Source organism: Cydia splendana, chromosome 7, assembly GCF_910591565.1.
Source record: "Cydia splendana chromosome 7, ilCydSple1.2, whole genome shotgun sequence".
Taxonomy (NCBI): Eukaryota; Metazoa; Arthropoda; class Insecta; order Lepidoptera; family Tortricidae; genus Cydia; species Cydia splendana.
The window spans coordinates 1,529,362-1,551,946 of record NC_085966.1 but is presented as its reverse complement, the minus strand read 5'-3'; the positions used below and the strand labels follow the sequence as shown (position 1 = coordinate 1,551,946).

General features: G+C 38.3%; 2 protein-coding genes and 1 long non-coding RNA gene across 3 annotated transcripts in view; 2 read left to right on the top strand and 1 right to left on the bottom strand.

Annotated features, from left to right (window-relative positions):
* Positions 1–22,585, top strand: part of LOC134792043 (uncharacterized) — a 314,893-nt gene that overhangs the window by 175,619 nt on the left and 116,689 nt on the right. The gene's annotated exons all lie outside the window — the stretch shown is intronic.
* On the top strand, positions 11,320–13,465 carry LOC134792001 (protoporphyrinogen oxidase). The gene has a single exon (XM_063763114.1). The coding sequence runs from the start codon at positions 11,480–11,482 to the stop codon at positions 12,893–12,895; it is 1,416 nt and encodes a 471-aa protein (XP_063619184.1). The 5' UTR covers positions 11,320–11,479; the 3' UTR covers positions 12,896–13,465.
* The window catches only part of LOC134791999 (dynactin subunit 4), a 252,550-nt gene continuing 243,259 nt past the window's right edge, over positions 13,295–22,585 (bottom strand). Inside the window, exons 2-9 of the mRNA XM_063763112.1 lie at positions 21,477–21,662; positions 20,482–20,758; positions 19,986–20,140; positions 19,390–19,552; positions 18,449–18,632; positions 17,158–17,365; positions 16,220–16,353; positions 13,295–15,549 (exon numbers count right to left, since the gene is read on the bottom strand). Coding sequence (XP_063619182.1) covers positions 15,333–15,549; positions 16,220–16,353; positions 17,158–17,365; positions 18,449–18,632; positions 19,390–19,552; positions 19,986–20,140; positions 20,482–20,758; positions 21,477–21,605 — 1,467 coding nt within the window. The 5' untranslated portion in view covers positions 21,606–21,662 and the 3' untranslated portion in view covers positions 13,295–15,332. The remainder of the gene's footprint in view (positions 15,550–16,219; positions 16,354–17,157; positions 17,366–18,448; positions 18,633–19,389; positions 19,553–19,985; positions 20,141–20,481; positions 20,759–21,476; positions 21,663–22,585) is intronic.

The window sequence follows — 22,585 nt, the reverse complement described above, 5'->3', positions numbered from 1 at the left end:
CAGTGGTTTGGACAGAATTATGAGATAAAAAGTTAATAATACGTTATAGGAAGTACTAAACTAATGATTTAGGTTAAGAACTCAGGCACAAAACCATATTGTTACCCTTAAAAGTTGGAAAAGCAATTTCAATCTTGTAGGTTATATACAATAAAATGGCGGTCAATGTTAAAAAGCAACGTGAACCGTTAAAATTCTTATATGCAGCATACGACTGTTATATATCTGATAAAGATACTTAAGTGAACCACTATAAAGTCCAAGTCGCTATTTCGATACACTAGTGAACCTCTAAACAGTTATAAGGCATCTTATGAACGTTTTAACAGCCGCTATGCAGACAGTCCCAATGGTAGTATAATAGGCTGCTTAGCGGTAAACATGTTCAGCGCTAAGCCGTATTATGCGCCACATGTGTTCGATTATACGTCTATTGGTTTCATAATAGCTCACTCGTTCTCCCTTATAATAAGTCAGCGAAATAAAAGCTGCTTTAGCGGTAAACATGTTCAGCGATAAGCTGTATTATGCGCCCCATGTGTTCCATTTATACGTCTACTGGCTTCATATTAGTTCACTCGTGCTCCCTTAAAAGTCAACGTAATAATAGCTGCTTAGCGGTAAACATGTTCAGCGATAAACTGTATTATGCGCCACGTGTGTTCCATTATACGTCTATTGGCTTCATAATAGTTCATTCGTGCTTCCTTAAAAAGTCAGAGTAATAAAGGCTGCTTAGCGGTAAAAACGTTCAGCGATAAGCTGTATTATGCGTCACATGTGTACCATTATACGTCTATTGGCTTCATATTAGTTCACTCGTGCTCCCTTAAAAGTCAGTGTAATAAAAGCTGCTTAGTGGTAAACATGTTAAGCGACAAGCTGTATTATGTGCCACATGTGTTCCATTATACGTCTATTAGCTTCATAATAGTTCACTTGTGCTCCCTTAATAAGTCAACGTAATAAAAGTCCACAATTACCTCCTTATACAGCACATGGCGTAATTTTATCCACTAAACAGACCTTATAACGGTTAAAGCATTTGATAACCCTTAAAGCTGTATAGGGTCGTAGCAAATATACCTTTATATCACTCTTTGCGTATTAATGGTAGTTTTCAGAGCCGTAATGCAGCTTTTAATCGGCCCTAAGCTATATAAATATCACTGAGATCTATTATACAGCTGTAGGACCACGAGTGTGCTCTTATAAGTGTCTTAATACGCAGAGAGCGTTAGATAGAACTAAAAGTGAGTAGTTATAGAGCTATCTGTGCTACTTGGGTGGTTACCTGTTACTTACAGAATTAGTTTTAGGATATTACCTAAGCAACATTTTGTTATATTACCTAAGTTCAGTTATTTTTTAGTTACCTACACAATAAGTTCTAATATTTTTCTCAGTGCAAAGGATGTCTCGTTCTAGAGCGGTCCGAGCCCGGGCCGGGGCGCCCGACACTTATTTTCTATGCCAGGCTTGACCAGCCGAAAAGTCATACGAAAGCATTTTTGCCCAAGCTAAAACGGGATCGTTTCGCTTGCGCTTCGCGCCTACTCGGCCAATAAGTATTGTAAAGTCTACAACTACAGGTACAACATTGTAGGTGAGTTATTATTACTATTATTAGTACCTACGGATTATTTAATTTCTAATCTTAAAGTAATTGCAGTAAACCAAGGTTAATCGTCCAAATACGATTGTAATTTTGTAATAATTGCAAACTCAACTAGGGCAGGATAATACACACAAGGCATCTATTTACGTGCACCAGCACACCATTTAGATATTGTTTTGATGTCAAGTGTTACCTAGTATTACCTACATTCATTACATTCGAATTGGCGTATAAGTTTTTGCGGTATCGTCTTGGGTCGTCCCATTCGTTTTTCGTCAAGTTCTTAAATTAGTCCTATTCTGCTTTCGTCACTCATTCTACATTGAAAGCCACCGACGATTGTGACGAATGTAGAATGAGTGACGAAAGCAGAATAGGACTTATTTAAGAACTTGACTAAAAACGAATGGGACGACCCAAGACGATACCGTTTTTGCTTTAACCTTTTCGACAGCGTGTCAAACACAAAAGCTGTCACTCGGACGCCACGTCACCGAAGTGTCAAAACTGAAATTGAACGTTTTGCATATGTACGTAGGTCTATGTTGCTCTGTGGTCTGTGACCGATTAATGCGTCTTTGGCGTAGGACCTGCGGTGCGAATATATCGGTCATTGGCGTCCAAAAGGTTAAGCCGACCACTCGACGCCGGACTCCACCACACCGGACGATATCGGCCAGTTAGAACAAAAATTTGACAGCTCCGAACAACTGACCGGCCGATATCGTCCGGCGGACTGTTAGTCAGTGGTCGGCTTAAAGCAAAAACGTATACGCCAATTCGAATGTAATGAATGCAGGTAACAATTGACATCAAAACAATATCTAAATGGTGTTTTAATATCAATTAAGTGTACGTTCGAAATGGCATCTTACGAAAAATTCAGTTAACAAGCTTTTTGTTCTAAACCAGTCCACAATGGTAATTATTCCAATTCCCATTGAGTATCGATCCAGAGGCCGTGAGTTCAAGTCTCAACCAAGGCAGTAATTTTTCGACTTTTAAATTCATTGTTATCTATATATATAAATGCAAGTGACCTGACTGACTGACTGACTGACTGACTGACTGACTGATTCATCAACGCAGAGCCGAAACTACAAAAGATAGAAAGTTGAAATTTTCACACCAGATTACATTTATAAAGTGTACAAGAGATAAGAAGCGATTTTGAGAAATTCAACCCCTAAGGGGGTTAAAAAGGGGATGAAAGTTTGTATGGGGTTCAAGTTTTATTTTAAGCTAGGAATTTGAAACTTCGTAAAAAGATATATTATTAAAATACACGAAAACTAATTTCAGCGTTTTTGAAAATTCATCCCTTAAGGTGGTGAAAAAGGGGTTGAAAGTTTGTATGGATATCAAAAATTATCTATATATATATATAAATGCAAGTGTCCTGACTGACTGACTGACTGACTGACTGACTGACTGATTCATCAACGCAGAGCCGAAACTACAAAAGATAGAAAGTTGAAATTTTCACACCAGATTACATTTATAAAGTGTACAAGAGATAAGAAGCGATTTTGAGAAATTCAACCCCTAAGGGGGTTAAAAAGGGGATGAAAGTTTGTATGGGGTTCAAGTTTTATTTTAAGCTAGGAATTTGAAACTTCGTAAAAAGATATATTATTAAAATACACGAAAACTAATTTCAGCGTTTTTGAAAATTCATCCCTTAAGGTGGTGAAAAAGGGGTTGAAAGTTTGTATGGATATCAAAAATTATTTCGAGCGCGGGACTTGAATCTTTGTATTTGGGGATATTATTAGAAGACAAGAAAAGTAATTACAGCGTTTTGTAAAATTCATCCCCTAACAGGGTTAAAAAGGGGTTGAAAGTTTGAATCCATTACAAATGCTTTGAAACTTCTTAGAAAGGCATAATAGCCGATTACAAAAAAAAGTAATTGCCAGGTTTTTGAAAATTTAACCCCTAAGGGGGTTAAAAAGGGGATGAAATTTCGACATAGGGTGCAAATTTTATTTTAAGCTAGGAACTTGAAACTTTGTAAAAAGGTATTAAATTAAAATATAAGAAAACTAATTTCAGCGTTTTTGAAAATTCATCCCCTAAGGTGGTGAAAAAGGGGTTGAAAGTTTGTATGGATATCAAACATTTTTTCGAGCGCGGGACTTGAATCTTTGTATTTGGGGATATTATTAGAAGACAAGAAAAGTAATTTCAGCGTTTTGTAAAATTCATCCTCTAACAGGGATAAAAAGGGGTTGAAAGTTTGAATCCATTACAAATGCTTTGAAACTTCTTAGAAAGGCATAACAGCCGATTACAAAAAAAAGTAATTGCAACGTTTTTGGAAATTCAACCCCTAAGGGGGGTTACAAATGGGATGAAAGTTCGTCTTGGGGTGCAAATTTTATTTTAAGCTAGGAACTTGAAACTTTGCAATAAGGTATTAAATTAAAATACAAGAAAACTAATTCCAGCGTTTTTGAAAATTCATCCCCTAAGGTGGTGAAAAGGGGGTTGAAAGTTTGTATGGATTTCAAACATTTTTTCGAACGCGGGACTTGAATCTTTGTATTTGGGGATATTATTAGAAGGCAAGAAAAGTAATTTCAGCGTTTTGTAAAATGTATCGCCTAAAAGGGTTAAAAGGGGGTTTAAAGTTTGAATCCATTACAAATGCTTTGAAACTTCTTAGAAAGGCATAATAGCCGATTACGAAAAAAGTAATTGCAAGGTTTTTGGAAATTCAACCCCTAAGGGGGTTAAAAAGGGGATAAAAGTTCGTCTTGGGATGCAAATTTAATTTTAAGCTAGGAACTTGAAACTATGCAAAAAGGTATTAAATTAAAAAACAAGAAAACGAATTTAAGCATTTATTAAAATTCATCCCCCAAGGTCGTGAGAAAGGGGTTGAAAGTTTGTATGGAGATCAAATATTTTGTGAGTGCGGAACTTCAATCTTTGTATAAGGGCATATTATTAGAATACAAAAAAAGTAATTTCAGGGTTTTTAAAAATTCATTCCTTAAAAGGGTTAAAAGGGGGTTGAAAATTTGTATTGGGTCAAGTTTTATTTTAAGCTAGGAATATTTAATTTCGTAAAAACTTATTTCATTAAAAGAGAAGATAACTAATTTCAGCGTTTGTCTAAATTCATCCCTTAAGGTGGTGAAAAAGGGGATGAAAGTTTGTATGAACGTCAAACATTTTTTTAAGTGCGGGACTTGAATCGTTGTATAAGAGCATATTATTAGAATGCAAGAAAAGTAACGCGGAAAAGTAGTCCACGCGGACGAAGTCGCGGGCAACAGCTATACTACATAACAAACGACATCAACGCGCCATTATAGATTTGTCGCTGCTCTTCGTTTCTGCGAAACTTTCAATCCGAGTAGATACCTCGATTATTTTTAATTTCGTTTAACTTTTAGTCATCATCATCATCATCTCCTAGCCGTTTTCGGCTACAGCGACTGCTTTGCTACAGCTGAGAGCGTCGCTGGTGCGCTCTCAGGTGACTGACGTAGCCAATCTTTGCAGCAAATGTGCGGCCACATTCGCTGCATGTCAGCACCCCTCCGACGTAATTATACGTGATGGCCACAGGTGGTCTGGCCTTTAGCTCGTCACGCTTAACGTCGAGCTCTGTGCGTCGCCTGGCTTCAAATTCACGCACCTGCGTCTGCACAATATGTCTCCACTGTGGACGGTCACCAGCTAGTGTCTCCCAACCCTAACTTAACTTTTAGTAAATAACTCGAAAAGACCATGAAAGTTAGTTCTCTCGGTAGTTTTTTCAGCACGTTTATTGCCAACCATAGACGCCTGATGAGTGATGTAAATCTTAAATGAAACAGTCAACAGTTAAAAAAATAGTGACAAACCCTAATCTGTCGGGATCTTTCTAAGTGGAAACTTTTATGAGAATCTTCTCATGAAAGTTTCCAGAAGATTTCGGAAATGTTCTGCAACTTGCGCATTGCTTAAACCAAGGCCTATGCCATTAGCAATGTAGATGTGAATGTAGAAACATATGGTTTCTATTTATAGCGTTATGTATCTATTTGTTTGATATTGACCAAATTTAAGACCGGTTTCTAAGGTGAACGACTGCTTAGTATAATAAACATAGATCGTAGGATCTAGATTTGCAGGCATTGGACTAGTAAAAGATCAAGGACATATGTGAAATATTTTTTTTAAGCAAGTTTGTTTAATTTAGGTACATACAATTTGTATTATTTCTCAATGCTTTACATTAAGTGCTCGTACCGTCGAAGTTGCATAAAAATTAAAGATACATTATAATTAAGTAGTGTAAATTAACAGGATGTAAGTTAAGTATGTTTTTATTAGAAGGTTGTAAAGGAAATGCGAAGAAATTTAATTAAGCTCTTATATTACTTAAAAAGTTTTACTTCGACCGGTTTTACTTTTTTTTGGTGATTGGTAGTTGCAGTCGGACCAAACTAACACTGCACAAAATTCACAAAAATCTGACGTTTAATAGCTCTTTTCGCAATTTGTCACTTCAAAGTCTGTGCAGAGTTAGCTAATACCTAATACTTGCTAATACGGAATCTAACTAACTATACGTAGTTAACTTATAATACCGCATCGATTCAAACCGGTTAAAATGCATTTACAGTCAATCTAACCCTAACCCCACAAATTAAAATAACGTCAAGAGATCATCATACAAATTGCCCGGCTTACATTGCTCTTAAGCATAGTCTAATAAAACATGGTCTTCCATTCCCAGAGTGACACGGGCCTACGTCACAACAACATGGCCGCTATATATAGCGCTATCGCATATTATCATATAGCGCTGTCGCATGATGACGTAGGCCCGTGTCAGTTAGGTGACCTAGAAAAGACGGGAATGGAGTACCAGGCGGAGTATATTATTATACCATGCTCTTAAGTGGAATTAATATTTCCGGTTTCTTGTGCATTGAATAAAATCCATCTATAGTTGGGTTAACTACCTACTTCTTTGTAAGTAGAAAAGTACTACTATGTAAGTAGATGTGATGTGAAAGTGATTCAAAAGGTGTGCAAATCATCATAAAAAGATTAAATATTTTTTGAATACCTATCAATATACCTGAATATCATTAGAGGTTGTAAAGTTATTTTCCAATACAAACACATATCCTAAATCCTTTATGAATAACACTTAAAGCACGTGCTTACGTCAATCATAAAGTTATCAAACATGTACAGAATGCCCGTCCCGAACAAACAAACTCATAGTTCGACCACGCTAAGTTTTCACACCAAAAACTGCGTCAAGTATGGCGTTGGCGTACATTGTTACTGCCAAGTGGGTGCAAAGTTAGTTGGTTAAGTTGAAGACGAGAAAGAAAGCTCGTAAGTCGTAACTGTCAGCACCGCCGACAAAAGATACAGTAAGATATATGCCGCTACATGCCCACAATATATGAATTACAAACAGTATCTTAAAGTACACTCAGTATCACGGAAATCGCACACGTTCGGGCGCAAGCAATTCTTTCAAAGGCCGACAATCTTCAAATGAATAAAACACGTAAACAAGAGAGACATCAGATTAAAGGTTTAATTAGCTTTTAAATGTTGCCAAATTGAATAACGCAAAACTATTTCACTAAGAGCTATAGTATCGCTCGCACTATACGAACGAAGATGTGTGATTTCCGTGACGCTGAGTGTAGTTCAGAGAGGTAACGCCGCCAGCGTTCCCTGGTCTATGCCGGAACAAGGGGATTTGGGGGAAGTATTTCATAGTTATTTGTAGTTTTAGTTTAGTTACTTAGGTTTTAAGGTTTAGATTTAAGTGATTAATTTTATCTACATTCCTTGTTTGTGTATTTTATGCACTTTTGGTTAATAAACAATATTAATATGAATAAAACAGTGTCTTAAACTCATTTCATCGCCGAATTATAATATTTTCGATTAGATTTTTTCTCTCGAATGGGATAGATGTCTGATAGACAGATGTATGGGTCAAAAAAATGTATGACCTGTCTTTGTCTAGCCTAGTCGGTAGTGATCCTGCCTATGAAGCCTATGGGCCTGAGTTCGAAGCCCTGTAAGGACATTTATTTGTCTAATAAGCACAGATATTTGTACCAGAGTCATGGATTTTTTCTAAGTGTTTATATATTACTATATAATATAACTAGAGTCTCTGAGTACCTATACCCACAACAAAAGCCTTCTTGAGTTTGTCGGAGTAAAAGAAACAGCAGAAAGTCCGGCGAAGGGATAGATATAACCCCTGAGTCAAAATACTGGTTTCTTATATTGTTAACTAGTTGCATCACTGTCATAGAGCCCCTGTGACCCGGTGTCATAGATAATTTTACTCCATGGTCCAAAATTAGCGTTACGCACATTGTATTCGTTACGTAACTATTGATGGGTCTATTGTTTTTAGTATTAGCATTGCTAATGTTTAATTATTACCTGTATTGATGTTGGTGGTCTAGCGGTAAGAGCGTGCGACTTTCAATCCGGAGGTCGCGGGTTCGAACCCCGGCTCGCACCAATGAGTTCTTCGGAAGTTAATTTATTTACGAGATATCATTTGATATTTACTAGTCGCTTTTCGGTGAAGGAAAACATCGTGAGGAAACCGGACTAATCTCAATAAGGCCTAGTTTCCCCTCTGAAGGTTGGAAGGTTAGATGGCAGTCGCTTTCGTAAAAACTAGTGCCTACGCCAATTCTTGGGATTAGTTGTCAAGCGGACCCCAAGCTCCCATGAGCCGTGGCATAATGCCGGGACAACGCGAGGAAGATGATTGATGTATTGCCAACTCAAATGGAAGCTCTAAGGCCATTTGTTTTGATAGAGTCTGTGCGGAAAGAGAAGAGTCGTAGAATGTATTGGGCTCCATACATTCCACGACTCTTCTCTTTCCGCACAGACTCTAGTGTCGGGTTGCCTTTCTGTCGCACCCTTAAATTCATATGTAAGTGTGACAGGGAGGCAACACGTCGAACGTGGCTCGCGGTAGGGCCACTGAAGATAAGTCTGCAACGATTTTGATGGCACACGCAGGGTAACTGTTATTTATACGTCATAATTTCATAGTTTGACGTTATACGTGACGTGACGTAAAATCGTTGCAGACTTATCTTGGTCTAACTCTAACTTCGTTTCGAATTTTCGGGAATTTCGGGCTACTTGGAGGAGTTTTGGAGAGGCGTATGCCCAACAATGGGCGCATACTCGCTGAGGAAGGAAGGAAGGAAGGAACTCTAACTTAACCTACTTTAGCCTTTCAATGCCGAGAGTTATTAATTACTGCTATGTGTATTTGGCGCCTCAGATTGATTTAAACTTTATTCTATGTGCCAAATTGGCGACTTGGCGAGTCTAGAAACGATTACTGAACTCATCGTAACAAAAATATGAACATTCATGAGCTCAAATTTATAACCCCTTTTGGCACTTGTAAATTAACCCCTTACTGCATGTAATAAAAAATGTGTGATTAAATTTGAACTTTCTTTCTTCAATCGGTCCCTCATTGCTGAGGATCGTGACTCCGTTTGATTCCGTCAACTAGTTGTCTCCATCGGTCCCGTTCTGTAGCTTGGTGGAGTGCGTCGCTGACAGGTATTTTTAGTTCCTCCGCTATTTGGTCCGACCATATCGTTTGGGACTTTTACCCCTAGGCCTTTTTCCCTCTATTTTACCGGTCACCATAAGGCGTTTCAAATTGCTGGTATCGTTTAATTTGAACTTTAATAGCTGTCAATAGAGTTGAATATCATATCCGCCATATATGGCATTGTGTGTGGTGTATGCGGTAAAGGGTTACCTTGTATCCCATAGCCGCCATGCCGTCGCAACAAACACACAGCCAGCTGATCGGGAATCATATTGCGCGGATGTCGCAACAGCTTTGTCGTTACGATCATAAAGTAACATATGATCGGCGACGTTGAAACATAGCACGTGCGTGGTTTTTGTAAAAGCTTGCGAAAGAGAATTCGTGACTTTTCGTGCATTTGCGTTGAGATACTGTTACTTTTTAGGGGGACTATGTCTTTCTCTTCCATCTGTCGCCCGTCATCTCATCATTCACTTGCGCTCGTTTCATATCATCTCTCACACAGTCCATCCACTTTTTCCTCAGTTTTCCTTTCCTCGTACCTCCCTCCACATTCCTTCGTAATACCTTTCTCGTCACATGACTTTCATCCCTCCGGATCATATCATAACAAACAATAACATAACAGGTCTACGAGAGTATAAATTTCGATTTTCGCTGTAGACCCTTCAGTACCTATGCAGCATTCCAGAGCCTAAATTAGATGAAAACCTATCAACATTGTGCAGTAATTAATACGGTGATATAATGGTTGTGCAACACATTACCGCACTAGAAAGCCCTACCTTAACGCAGTCAAATCGGCGCGTGCGCCGGTCGGGCGAATTAGGAGGGTACTAATGGGGGTTCGGGACGGGTGTTGCATTATAATCTGAGGCCCTACCGCTAACCACGTTCGACGTGTTGTGTCTCCGTTGCACTTGTAAATTCGTACGTAAGTGTGACAGAGAGGCAACACGTCGAACGTGGTTCCCGGTAGGCCCTCTGTTCCGGATGTAGGGGTCTTATAGGTATGTATGAACTAAGTACGTCGTATGCGTGGAGGAACACATAATGAACAACGAGAACTAAGGGCCTACCGCAAAAAAATAATAGGAATTTCTTTATCTGCCTTTCTATGAAAAAGGGATATACTTAACCATGTTCGATTTTTCGATTCTGACGGTAGGCCTAAGGCTCCTAAGGGCCTAGAGCCGGTCATCCTTTCATTCGTTATTAAGGGCCACTTGCACCATTCACTAACCCGGGGTTAACCGGTTAAACCTGGAGTTACCGTGGTTACCAGTACAATTTGACACTGGGTTGCAGTTTAACAGGTTAACTCCGGGTTAGTGGGATGGTGCAAGTGGCGCTAAGAGTGTAAATTCCATAGTAAAACTTGTGGAGTAAGTATGTATGTACTTATAACATGAGTAGGAGTAGGTATGACCTGGGTATTCACCTCTCAGAATATAGTCCAGCATAAAACAACAAATGTATTTACATAGAGCACTAATCGTAACCACAATTTTAGCATAATATATTAGTATGTGTGCCTTCAATCATGTTGCATCGGCGAAATTAGGCGTCGACACAATACTAATAGGGCTTTCTAAATGCATGTTGCGTGCGAATGAGTTTGAACAATGGCTCAAACCGCAGGATCTAATGAGGCCTTTATATTGTTATGCACGACGACCGTTACGTATTGTTGATACTACTAAATGAAAGGATTCTTTTCGTACATTTAATTGAAACGCATTACACTAGCTCACTCCATTTCAAATAAATTGCTAAACACGTCGTGTTAACCTATTTAGTAGGTATGGTTTGTATCTCTTAATAAATCACATTTGATACATATAGCCGGTCAAGCAAGTTTGTCAGTAGAAAAGGCGCGAAATTCAAATTTTCTATGGGACGATGACCCTCCGCACCTACATTTTTTAAATTTGCCGGTCTTTCCTACTGACGGAAATTGCTTGACAGGTTATAGATAGCATATTATTGTTACGGAAAGTTACTCTTAATAAATGTATCTCATTTGATACATGGGTAGCATATGCGTATGAAAGGGTTGAAATATTAATTTTAGCTCGGGTAACACTAAAGAAACATTTGCCTTTCAGTCAAAGTCAAATTGACAGTTCACAAACAAATTATCTCATATTTACGATTGCAAAACAAATGCGATAGAAAAATTATCAAAGAAATTAGAAACATGTTTACCGTTTGAATGGACTCAAAAGATACGTGCGTTTCGACTTGTTAATTCGTATAAGAATCTTATAACAAACATGGCGGCAATTCTCGGCGGCGGCCTCGGAGGTCTCTCCACGGGTTATTACCTTCTTAAAAACAATTTACTCACTCCCAATGCTCTGAAGCTGTACCTATTAGAAGCCAGTAATAGCTGCGGCGGCTGGATCAAGTCCATCAAGACAAAAGACTACGTTTTCGAGCAGGGACCGCGGACTATACGCCCGAAAGGCACCACCGGCTTAAACACTTTAAACATGATTCAAGACCTAGGTCTCAGCGAGCACATCTCTCCTATCACCCCCGAACACCCCGCTGCTAAGAACAGAATGATCTATGTGAACCACAGCCTGCATTTGCTGCCTTCGAGTCTTATAAGTGTTTTCCAAACTAAGCAACCATTCTCGAAACCTTTAATCTACGCTGCATTTACCGATTTAAAACAAAAGCCTAAGAAAGAAATGAAAGACGATTCTATTTACAACTTTGTTGAGAGAAGATTTGGGAAAGAGATAGCAGACTATGCTATTGCTCCAATGATTTGTGGCATATGTGCTGGGGATGCCAAAGAGATATCTGTAAAGTTCTTAATGAAAACCCTTTTTGAATGGGAACAGAGTTACGGCGGTGTTGTAAAGGGGTTCATGAAGACCATGTTCAAACCTAGCAGCGATGATATTTTAGAACTGAGTGAGCTAGCAAAGAGAGCTCAGGAAGAAAAATGGAATGTTTACACAATAAAGGGAGGGCTGGCGACTTTCCCATCAGCTCTCTATAACCATCTCAAGACAAATAATGTGGAAATCCAAATGAATAGCAAAATAGAGGAACTAGAGTTTGTTGATTCCAGTACTGTGGTGCTTAAGAATGCTTCTGGTGAACAACTAAAAGCTAATCATGTCTATTCCTCAATTCCTTCGCATTGTTTAGCCAAGATAGTTGGAAAACAACACCCACCGCTAGCTGAGTGTCTAAATGAGATACCATTTGTCACTGTTGGTATAGTCAACTTGTTTTTTGCAACTCGGCAACTAATAACACCGGCATTTGGGTTCCTCGTGCCTCCTATTGAAAACTCCCCGATATTAGGAGTTGTTTTTGATTCATGTTGCATGCCAGACCAGAATGGTACAGTCCTTACCGTGATGCTGGGTGGCAGATGGTTTAAGGAGAAATTTGGTGACAATGTGACAGAGCAAGAGCTTCTAAGCACAGCCATGAAGGAAATTCAAAGCATTCTTAATATAAAGGAACAACCAACAGATTCACATGTAAATATTCTAGAGAAATGCATTCCACAGTATGTAATAGGGCACTATGAGAGGGTGGATTTTATACGGAAGTACATAAGAGACCATAACCTCCCAATTTCAATTGTCGGGAGCAGTTATGATGGAGTTGGCATTAATGATGTAATCTTTTCAGCCAAAAAGCAAGTGGAGGAATGTGCTTGAAAATATAAATAATTTTATTGTATTGGGAGTGGGTGCAAATTAATGTGTAGGTAAATGGTGAACTTGTCTTCCAAAATGAACTACACAAATTATTCAATTTAATATGTTTCAGTTTTTTTTTACTGCAGAAAGTTATATGATGATGAATGAATGAATGTGAGTACTCTTGTTGAAATAAAGACAGTTTATATATAAAACAAGATGTGGTATTTTCTGTACAAACATAAAATAAATGTTATCTTAAAATTATAAATTGATTGTTTTATCTTAAATGCATATATTATAAATAATAAATTCCTTAAAGCATTTATAGTGTGTCAATATCTTAGTTTTGTCAATGATTTAATGATGTTTTCCATATATTCTTGTACAAATAATTTGGGAAAGAAAATACATAGATTCAGATGCAAAACATTTTATTTGGTTACAGTTAACTGGTACAATGTTGTCTGTATTTAATTTACTGGTGCATATAAAACTTTGTAAAGCTATAAATATATTGATTACAAAACTCTGCTGTGTAATTAAAATAAATTGCATATTGCACTTAAGTACTTGCTACTACTAGCATTTTAAAAACAATACGAGAACTGCTCCTTAAGCTAATTATATAAATGTGTTATCACGAACTTTTCAAGTTTTCATATAATATAGTTACTTATCTATTATCTGCCAGCTATTTATTTTTCGTAATTAAAGAATTGTAAAACTCTTTACATAGTATGATCTTACATTTATTAAACAAATTTCCAAACTTTTAACTTAAATAAAAACTTTAACTGTCCAAAATGAAAACTTTTTTTAATTCCTTCCAAATTTTAGAAGTTCCAATATCTCTCCTGACCCTTGAAATAAATTTTTCAACTTTCACATCGAAAGTTATGATAACACACCTTACGAAACTTAAAAAATATACTACCAAAGTTATGAAACTTAAACATACATATTATAAACCTATAAAAATAAATAATTTACCAACTAAATTCTCTCGTACAGGTGAGCTTTTGGCGTAAGAATGGAATTTCGTGAGTAATTTCATTTAGTTAACAAGCATATACATTTTTAGGCACACGATTTGTTTAATAGCTTTGACTACAACGTTTGTAGTACTAACTATCCTAGTAGGATATTTTACGATAAACATATTAAGTTTAACGACTATTCTAAGATTATTTTCATTCAACTCCAATGAGTATTGATATAGAGTTAAATTTATATTTTAATATTTTCAAGCCCAGAACAAAGAATTAAGTTTTCAATAGTCATAGATTTACTAATGCGGTTTTCAAGCATAATTTCAAGTGAGTAATTAAGATCAAGTGCGGGTAGTTCGCAAAACTCGCGTAGCAAGATAATGTTGATACTATTCCTCGCCATTCTGCCTGTGACCACGAACGTAGTCACGTTCGAAACGTCGGGCCACGCGATTAAGTCTCGTTTCAGTTATAAAATTATGAACAAAGTTGCTGCTCGATGTAAGTATATCAAATAATAAAAATACGGCTACCAGCAAAAATATGCCGATTGCAATATGCGAGATTTACTCGTAGCTAGAGTTAGACCAAGAAAAGTCTGCAACAATTTTAATAGCACACGCATTGACGGTGTTATTTTAAACGTCAAACTTCTATGAAATCATGACTTAAATAACACTTGCACTGTGTGTGCTATCAAAATAGTTGCAGACTTATCTTGGTCTAACTCGAACCTGACTACGAGTAAATCAACCTTATTACAATGAAATAAGGTCAGTTATATGTCGCTTTTAGTATCATAGTCAACACTAAACTAAGGTTTCATGTACCTTCATCATCATCATCATCATCTCAGCCATAAGACGTCCACTGCTGATAGGCCTCCCCCTTGGACCTCCATTCGTACCGGTTGGAAGCGACCCGCATCCAGCGTCCTCCGGCGACCTTAACAAGGTCGTCTGTCCATCTTGTGGGTGGACGTCCTACGCTGCGCTTGCTAGTCCGTAGTCTCCACTCGAGCACTTTTCGACCCCATCGGCCATCTTCTCTGCGTGCAATGTGGCCCGCCCATTGCCACTTCAGCTTGCTAATCCGGTGGGCTATGTCGGTGACTTTAGTTCGTCTATGGATCTCATTTCTGATTCGATCACGCAGAGAAACTCCGAGCATAGCCCTCTCCATACATATGTACCTTATTGCAAATAAATAAAGGTCCATCGATGGGCAGTTAAAAGAGTGTTGTGAATACCTTACATGGCGACCTCGCCAATGACTAGTTATTAATTAAACTTCATTAAGAGCATAGCCAAAGATAATCATACTGCTTTGTATGTTATTATGATCAGATTATAAGCACAAATAAGATATTTTTTACTACTACCGCCAAGTTGAGCTAGCCCGATTATATGCTTCTCAAACTAAACAATAGATGGAGCTGTTATTTGAGGTTATAACCTCAAAATTTAAAGGCCAGCCGATCCCACAGTCCCTAAGTCCAAATACAGTATAGTATATAAGGTGTGATCCCTGTTCTGCGGAGCGCCGGGCTGCGGGACGGTGTTGCGGTACGAATACTCCACAGCCAAGGCAGTCTGCGCCGGGGCGCCTTCCGCGGCGGCCGCGTCGGTGCTGAGCTCGAGGCGGAGGGCCAGCTTGTTGGACTTGCGCCAGAGGATTATGCTGAAAATTTATGGATTATTAATAGGAAATTTCGCTCACGCTTCGTAGCGTAGTTATCGGGGATAAAGAGAATCACTCTTCAATATTAGTGTGACAGAGACAGTTGCGTTTCGTTCGATACGGAGTGTTAACGATTGGCATCTTGTGTAGGCACCCAGCTCTAGATATAAGTATAGCTTCTTGGAGCAAAACATGTCCGGCAAATTAGTTTAGCGGCATTTTTAATAATTTAATTAGAAAATTAACATTAGACACTACAGTTTAGGTCAGGCCAAATACAGATAAATTTGAATTCATAGCCAAAATTTAACTGAAGTCAGATCGATGGTCACTAAAATCTATCAGATATAATTAACAGATTATATTGTACACATAATGCCGCCTTTAAATATATCGAATGTACCAAAAAGTCCCATAATAGTCTACGGTCAGAATAATCATCTCTATTTAGAATTTATCAATTCCAATTGGCATTTATGACTCTGAATTTTGATGTTGTCTATAATGTCCTATCATAATAATCATAGAAGGCCTTTTCATCTGACACAGATGAAAAGGCCTATAATGTCTCAGCAATGATACACCGATTAAAGAGAGAGAGAGAAATAATGTATCTTATTTTGCCCGATTTTTGTATTTTTGTAACTTTATATTTAAATAATAAACTCACTGGCTGGGTTCATGTCGAGCGTCATCATCATATTCAGCTGCGTCATCTCTGGGCGCGAGCGTGAGCGTCACAGCGGGTGGTGTGATTTGAGTCAGTACTGTGGGAGGCTCTCTGGGGTTCCAGCTTGGTTCTTGCTGTAAAGGAATTAATCATTTTAAGTTTTTGAATGCCAGATGTACAGTTTCCAGGCCCTGAACTTCAAAATATAAACTTTGGCCAAAATGCATACGCCAAAATCCGTATGAAACCTTTTTTTAGACGTTGGTTTATTTGCAAAAAGTCAAATTCTTCACAGGTCCGACTAGACTAGTGTTTTTAAATTAAATAAATATTACTAAGGAAAAAAATCTAAAAGTCCAATACATATTTCCTTAGACATTTCTGTAAACTATAATGAAAGTTATATTTTGGAAAATAAAGTTTCAATCTTCACACAAAAATTTAATAATAAGTTTCCGAAAATTTCGGAAAACTCTTATAGAAATTTCGCAATTACTGCAATGTTCTGCCGCCAGAGTGCAGTACTAGCACCCATCGTAAACCATAGAGTAACTTATACATACTGTGCTTTGATACATCAAATACCGGGTAGCGCGTAAATCGAAACTCAGCTATCTGCCTCTTTATCGCTCAAATATGCAAGAGTGATAGAGAGGTTAGATAACAAAATTCAGACTCTCTCGTTTGCGTTAGACCGTTGGATTATTATTCCCTATTATGGAAATTTCCCAGCGGCACATCAGTATCCGCGATAAAGAGAGATAATTTCCGTACAGGGCGGGAAGAAGTTGATAAATGGCGTGAAAAAATTAAAGAAATTTGAATTTTATGTAATTTTATTTTAAGTTCAAATTTCTTCAATAAAATATCTCGAATTTGATAATTCGGCGGGAAGAATCCGTACACGGCGGATTTTCACATGGTCATTTTCACGCTACCTTCTCAATCTTCAGACTCTTATCCAAACTCTTCTCCAGACTGGCGTCCTTATCCACCTTGTCCTCCTCAGCAGGGACCTCGGCAGGCTGCAGCAGCCTCAAGGTCATCTCGTGGGGGGTCGGGTTGGCCAGCTTCAGCAGTAGGGTGGACTTGCCGCCCGGGCGGACGATCTCGCAGGAGATTATCTTCACCTCGGGCACGTGGTAACTGCAGGGAAAATGAAATACCTAAGTTAAAAAACAACTAAGCAAGCCATCATTGATGGTAGTTACTTTTATTAGACTTTAAGACGATTTTAACAAGCGTATACTCAAGAGGTTGTGTTTTATGACTTTACAGATTAGCTACCCAAAAATTTTAGTTCCTCAATATTTTTTGTTCCATTCGCGTTTTTCCCCATTCTGCTTTTTAACTAGTCGTTTATTTTTACAATAGTTAATTTGATTACAGGTGTATGTCCCGGGGTCCCTTTGTTTCCCATAAAGTTTTAAGTCATAATGTACTGTTTGTCATATTATCGTTAGTCATAAAACTGAAACCGTTAACTTTTCAGGATTTTCCTAAGGTTTTCTATGATGGTTAGGTTAGGTAAGGTTTGTTTTATGGCAATTCTGAAAAGTTACGCGTTTCTGAGAAAAACCAATTATGACTAACGAAAATTCGGACAAACAATACATTATGACTTAAAATTATTTGGGAAACAATAGAGACCCGTATGTCCCAGTCGCTTTTTTCCCCAGTGTAATGTTTTCACGATAGTCACACTAAAGTCGATAGGTCGGTAGGTTAGGTTCGTTAGGTACATAGCTTCAGATGCCCGAAGGGCAAACCGCCTAGAAATAGGAGCCCCGCGAATATAGGAGTCGACTCAGGATAAGGAAATGTTCTCGGAAATATTACTCTTTGGAAAAAAAAGCGACTGTGACATACGCGTGTAATAACTACTGAGAAAATAAAAGAATAGTTAAAAAACAGAATGGGGAAAAACGCGAATGGAACAAAAAATATTGGGAAACAAAAATGTTGGATCTAGCTAATCTATACACTCGCTGTGATCTCGCCTCCCTCCACCTTGAGGATGGAAGCAGGAAACTAGTACTGCCTAGAGTAACTTACTATGAGCCATATATTCTACGTCTGTAGTAGACAGAGCCACTTTTTATTAAGGTTGAATAGGTTGATACTTGTTAGTCTTGTCATACGACCTAAAGTAACTTAGTGTTACTACATATATGAGCACACATACTCTACTACGGAGAGTGAGCAACTAAAAACTATACCAGTACTTACTATGCCAGCAGTTCTATCTTGAACTTGATGGATCCAGGGTTATACTCGGGCTTGGTGAGATTGTGGTCGCACGCTCGGCACCGCTGGGATCGCTTCACGCTGAGGAGTTTGGCGATGGGATGTAAGCGGGATACTTGAGTCGGCTGCCATTCGGGCGCGGCCAGGCGTTGTGGCATACTCGTTACTGAGGACAAAGATTAGTAGATAAGTAAACATTTAGAACTGTCGCTTTTTAAACAAATACTAATACTTGATTATTCCTCGCGTTATCCCGACATTTTTGCCACGGCTCATGGGAGCCGGGGTCCGCTTGACAATTAACTAATCCAAAAATTTAACGTAAGCACTAGTTTTTACGAAAGCGACTGCCATCTGACCTTTCAACCCAGGGAGGAAACCAGGCCTTATTGGATGACGATGTTTTCCTTCACCAAAAACTAACAGGTAAATATAAAATGCTATTTCGTACATAAGTTCCGAAAAACTCATTGGTAAGAGCTGGGGTTTGAACCCGCGACCTCCGGATTGAAAGTCGCACGCTCTTACCGCTAGGCCACCAGCGCTTTTTTTGCAGGTAACAAAATCTGCTAATAGAGCGAATTATGGCGGTCACGATTCCTAGATATGAAAATTCGTCAGAGAAGAAGTTACCACTATCATTCCCCTGTCCTTATCCCCTTTTAGAAGCTGAGAAAATAACAACTCACTCTGAAAGCGTCTTCTGGCAGTTCATCAAGTTATTCACTGGCGACAGCACGGGTGAACCTGGCTAAGGCCAGACTGGAACCCTCAGCTGGACGATACTATACATATCATCCCCTTGTCCCATTTTTGGGTTACTTACATATAATGAAGCAACTAAGTCTATTTACAGTGCCTTACTATGCCATATACTCTGCTTCAGTAGTAGACAGAGCAAATAATGAGAGGACTCAACTTACTCTGATTCAAGTTGACATCCTTAGTGAAGGCGTCTTCTGGTAATTCATCAACTTCTTCACTGGCGACAGCGGGGGTGAACCCGGCTAAGGCGAGGCTGGAACATTCTGCTGGAGGTAGCCCTGCGATGCTGCGAGCCATAGCCCCTGTTAGGCCTGTCTTGTCCTAAAGGTAAACATAATATTGTGATAATAATCTAGTGAAGATATGCCCGCGTTGTAATATGCCTAAATTGAAGAGGAATGATTTTCATGTTCATCTTTAGGGACCCTATTACTGAGAGTACTGAGACTCCATTGTCTGTCTGTCTGTCTGTCACCACGCTGTATCTCATGAACCGTGATAGCTTGACAGTTTAAATTTTCACAGATGATGTATTTCTGTTGCTGCTATAAGAACAAATACTAAAAAGTACGGAACCCTCGGTGGGCGAGTCCGACTCGCACTTGTCCGGTTTTATTATTACAGTGGTATTCAGAATTAGATAGTTCTAATAGTGTTTTCGTTTGCGTTTTTTATGAATCAATATAATTTAGTGTTTATCTGAGTATGCCCTATCTGGATGTCATCAGAAGTAGACATATCTAGGTCAACTTACAGTGAGTGTGATGTATTTCCCTCTCACGGCGAACTTCTTCCTCTCCCTCTCTATCTTCTCCTGCTTCTCTTGCTGCAATACTGCCTTGTAATAGTCCAAAAGCTGGTTCACGCGCGTAGCGTGTGGGCTGGTGCGCTCTGGCCACCCACCCGATGCTAAAATATTTGATAATTAGGTACCATTGCTTTTTAGTAAAGAAAATCATCATAAGGAAACATGAGTAATCCTAATAAGCCAAGTTATATGGTACTCCGCATGAACCACACCTTTCCACAAAAATATTATTATCAAAATACATGAAAGGCCACACATTTCTTAATATGAACCCATGTCAATCTGTCATATGCTACAATCATTGAAAAATCTCTGTTTGTTAGTAGTAATAATTCTAGCATATGACAGGTGCTATAGTCAGTGGCATGCTTCCACATTTAAATAAATTATTATGAATAATTATTATAGAAAGGAATTGCAGTCATCTGACAAATTTACTTACCCACAGGTTGATCTGGAATCCCCACATCCCTAGCCGTCCACCTACAGTTAAAGCATGACAGATAATACACCCTCTTAGCCTGCTTCCCGTCCCCAACCTTTCCATCACCCCCCGCCCCTGCCGCCGGGTCCTGCCGAGGCTGGGCTAGTGTAGCCCGGGTAGAGAGTGTGTGGAAACAGCTTGGGCAGTCAAAGCAGCTGCTGCAACGGTTTTTCTTCAGACGGGCTTCGGAGGATGGCATGTTTTCGAGGCAGTAGGCACAGTAGTGGGAGTCCACCTGTGGTGGGTAAAGGAATATGTAAATAAATGGAAATGGAATAAATCAAGTGCACTGATAGATGGACAGAAGCAGATTGCAATTATTTAAAATGTTTGCTTAGGAAGCTTAATGGAGCTTAATATAAAGTTTAGTTTTCTAACACAAAATTTCCAAATTTCTTAAACAAAAGACTTAGTGCACTTTCATGCAACAAATGAGCCAGACATATTGGTTTGAATAATACAAACATTGACCAATACCATTGTATCTTCAATACAGGTCTACATACACATCAAACCAATTTTTTTTAAATCACAAGCATGCAATAAAATAATTAGATATTTTCATAAATAGAAAACTATAAGTTAAAAATATTTTACTGGGAATTCAGTAAAAAAATGTACAAAAACACAAACAAAACTATTTTTACCTTTTTAAAACATTTTCTTTAATTTAATAAAAAATCGAAAATGTTAGTTCATAGCAAATTAAACTAGAGCACTTTTTACTATTTATCTACGCAACGCAGTCAACAGACCAGTATCCCATTGTTACCGAATGGGAACACGCCAGAGACTCCATAAAAGCAAAGGTGTGTCCAAGGCTTGCCAACAAGTACATGGCATACTTTTATAAACAATTACCATAGATACGCTCTATTTTTAAGGTATATTTAATGAAGTATATGAAGTTGAGAAGTTATTGCTCGATTTTCATCTTTTAAACAGTCTGTTACCTCATGACAAATACAGAATCCGCAGCGTATTTTCAAGCAGTGTCGACAAAAGTAAAGACTTGTGATAGGCTTCAGTTGACCGCAGGAACACTTGTACTTCACGTAATCGGGCTGCGTCAGATAAGCCATGGTTTTGCTTGGATTCTATTTACTTTGTGTTACAAATTATTCTTAAACCCACACAAACTAAACTAAAATTACTAAAAACCGTACGCCGTCGTATTCGATTCGTATCGAAGTGACACAGCTGTCAAATTGACAGATACAACTATGACATCATTGAGCCTATTTGAGATAACTTTTAAAAGCTCGGTTTATTATTAATAAAATAAAATTTATTGTTATATATAAATAAATTGGTTTAGTTAAATATGATTTAAACATTTTAATATACGGTCAAGCAGATCTTGTCAGTAGAAAAAGGCGGCAAATTTGAAAAATGTAGGCGCGAAGGGATATCGTTTCATAGAAAATTTGAATTTCGCGCCTTTTTCTACTGACAAGATTTGCTTGACCGTCTATATTTATAAATAATAATAATAAATAAATAAATATTGTAGGACATTCAGTAGGTGTTACTTACCATGGTTTATAAATTAAGTAAACCGTTTCGCTACCTATGTATCATATGTGATACATGTAGGATTAGAACTTGGTGAGAGAATGGTGCTGGCTGCTAGGATTGCTAGATGATGGAACGATTGAATGTGGGTTTGGAAATAAGAGATTTATTTATTTTTCTGCCCCAGGGATTAACAGATGTTATGATTTAAAATTTCTAGTAAATTCTCAGAATAAGTGACATCCTACGGGTAAAGGTACCTTATGGCGGTTGGCGCTTACGCTATTATTAACGCCGCTCCAATAATATTGCGGTGCTATGCGACGTAAGCGCCTGCCGCCATAAGGTACCTTTTCCCGTGGAACGTCACTACGAGTAATTTATTTTGGTTTTATTCTGGCACACGTCGAATAGGAAATAAAAGGTATTAAATTGTATCCACTTTGTTTATATAAAGTGCGCGGTTGCACTTCCGACTTCCGAACCCGACACCGCACGTGGCAGGATCGCCATGTGGAGCGGGAAGTAGGGCAGCAAGTAAACAACA

Excerpts from the sequence above, each read along its gene's own strand:
- LOC134792001 (XM_063763114.1), top strand. The coding sequence starts at position 11,480 with ATGGCGGCAATTCTCGGCGGCGGCCTCGGAGGTCTCTCCACGGGTTAT.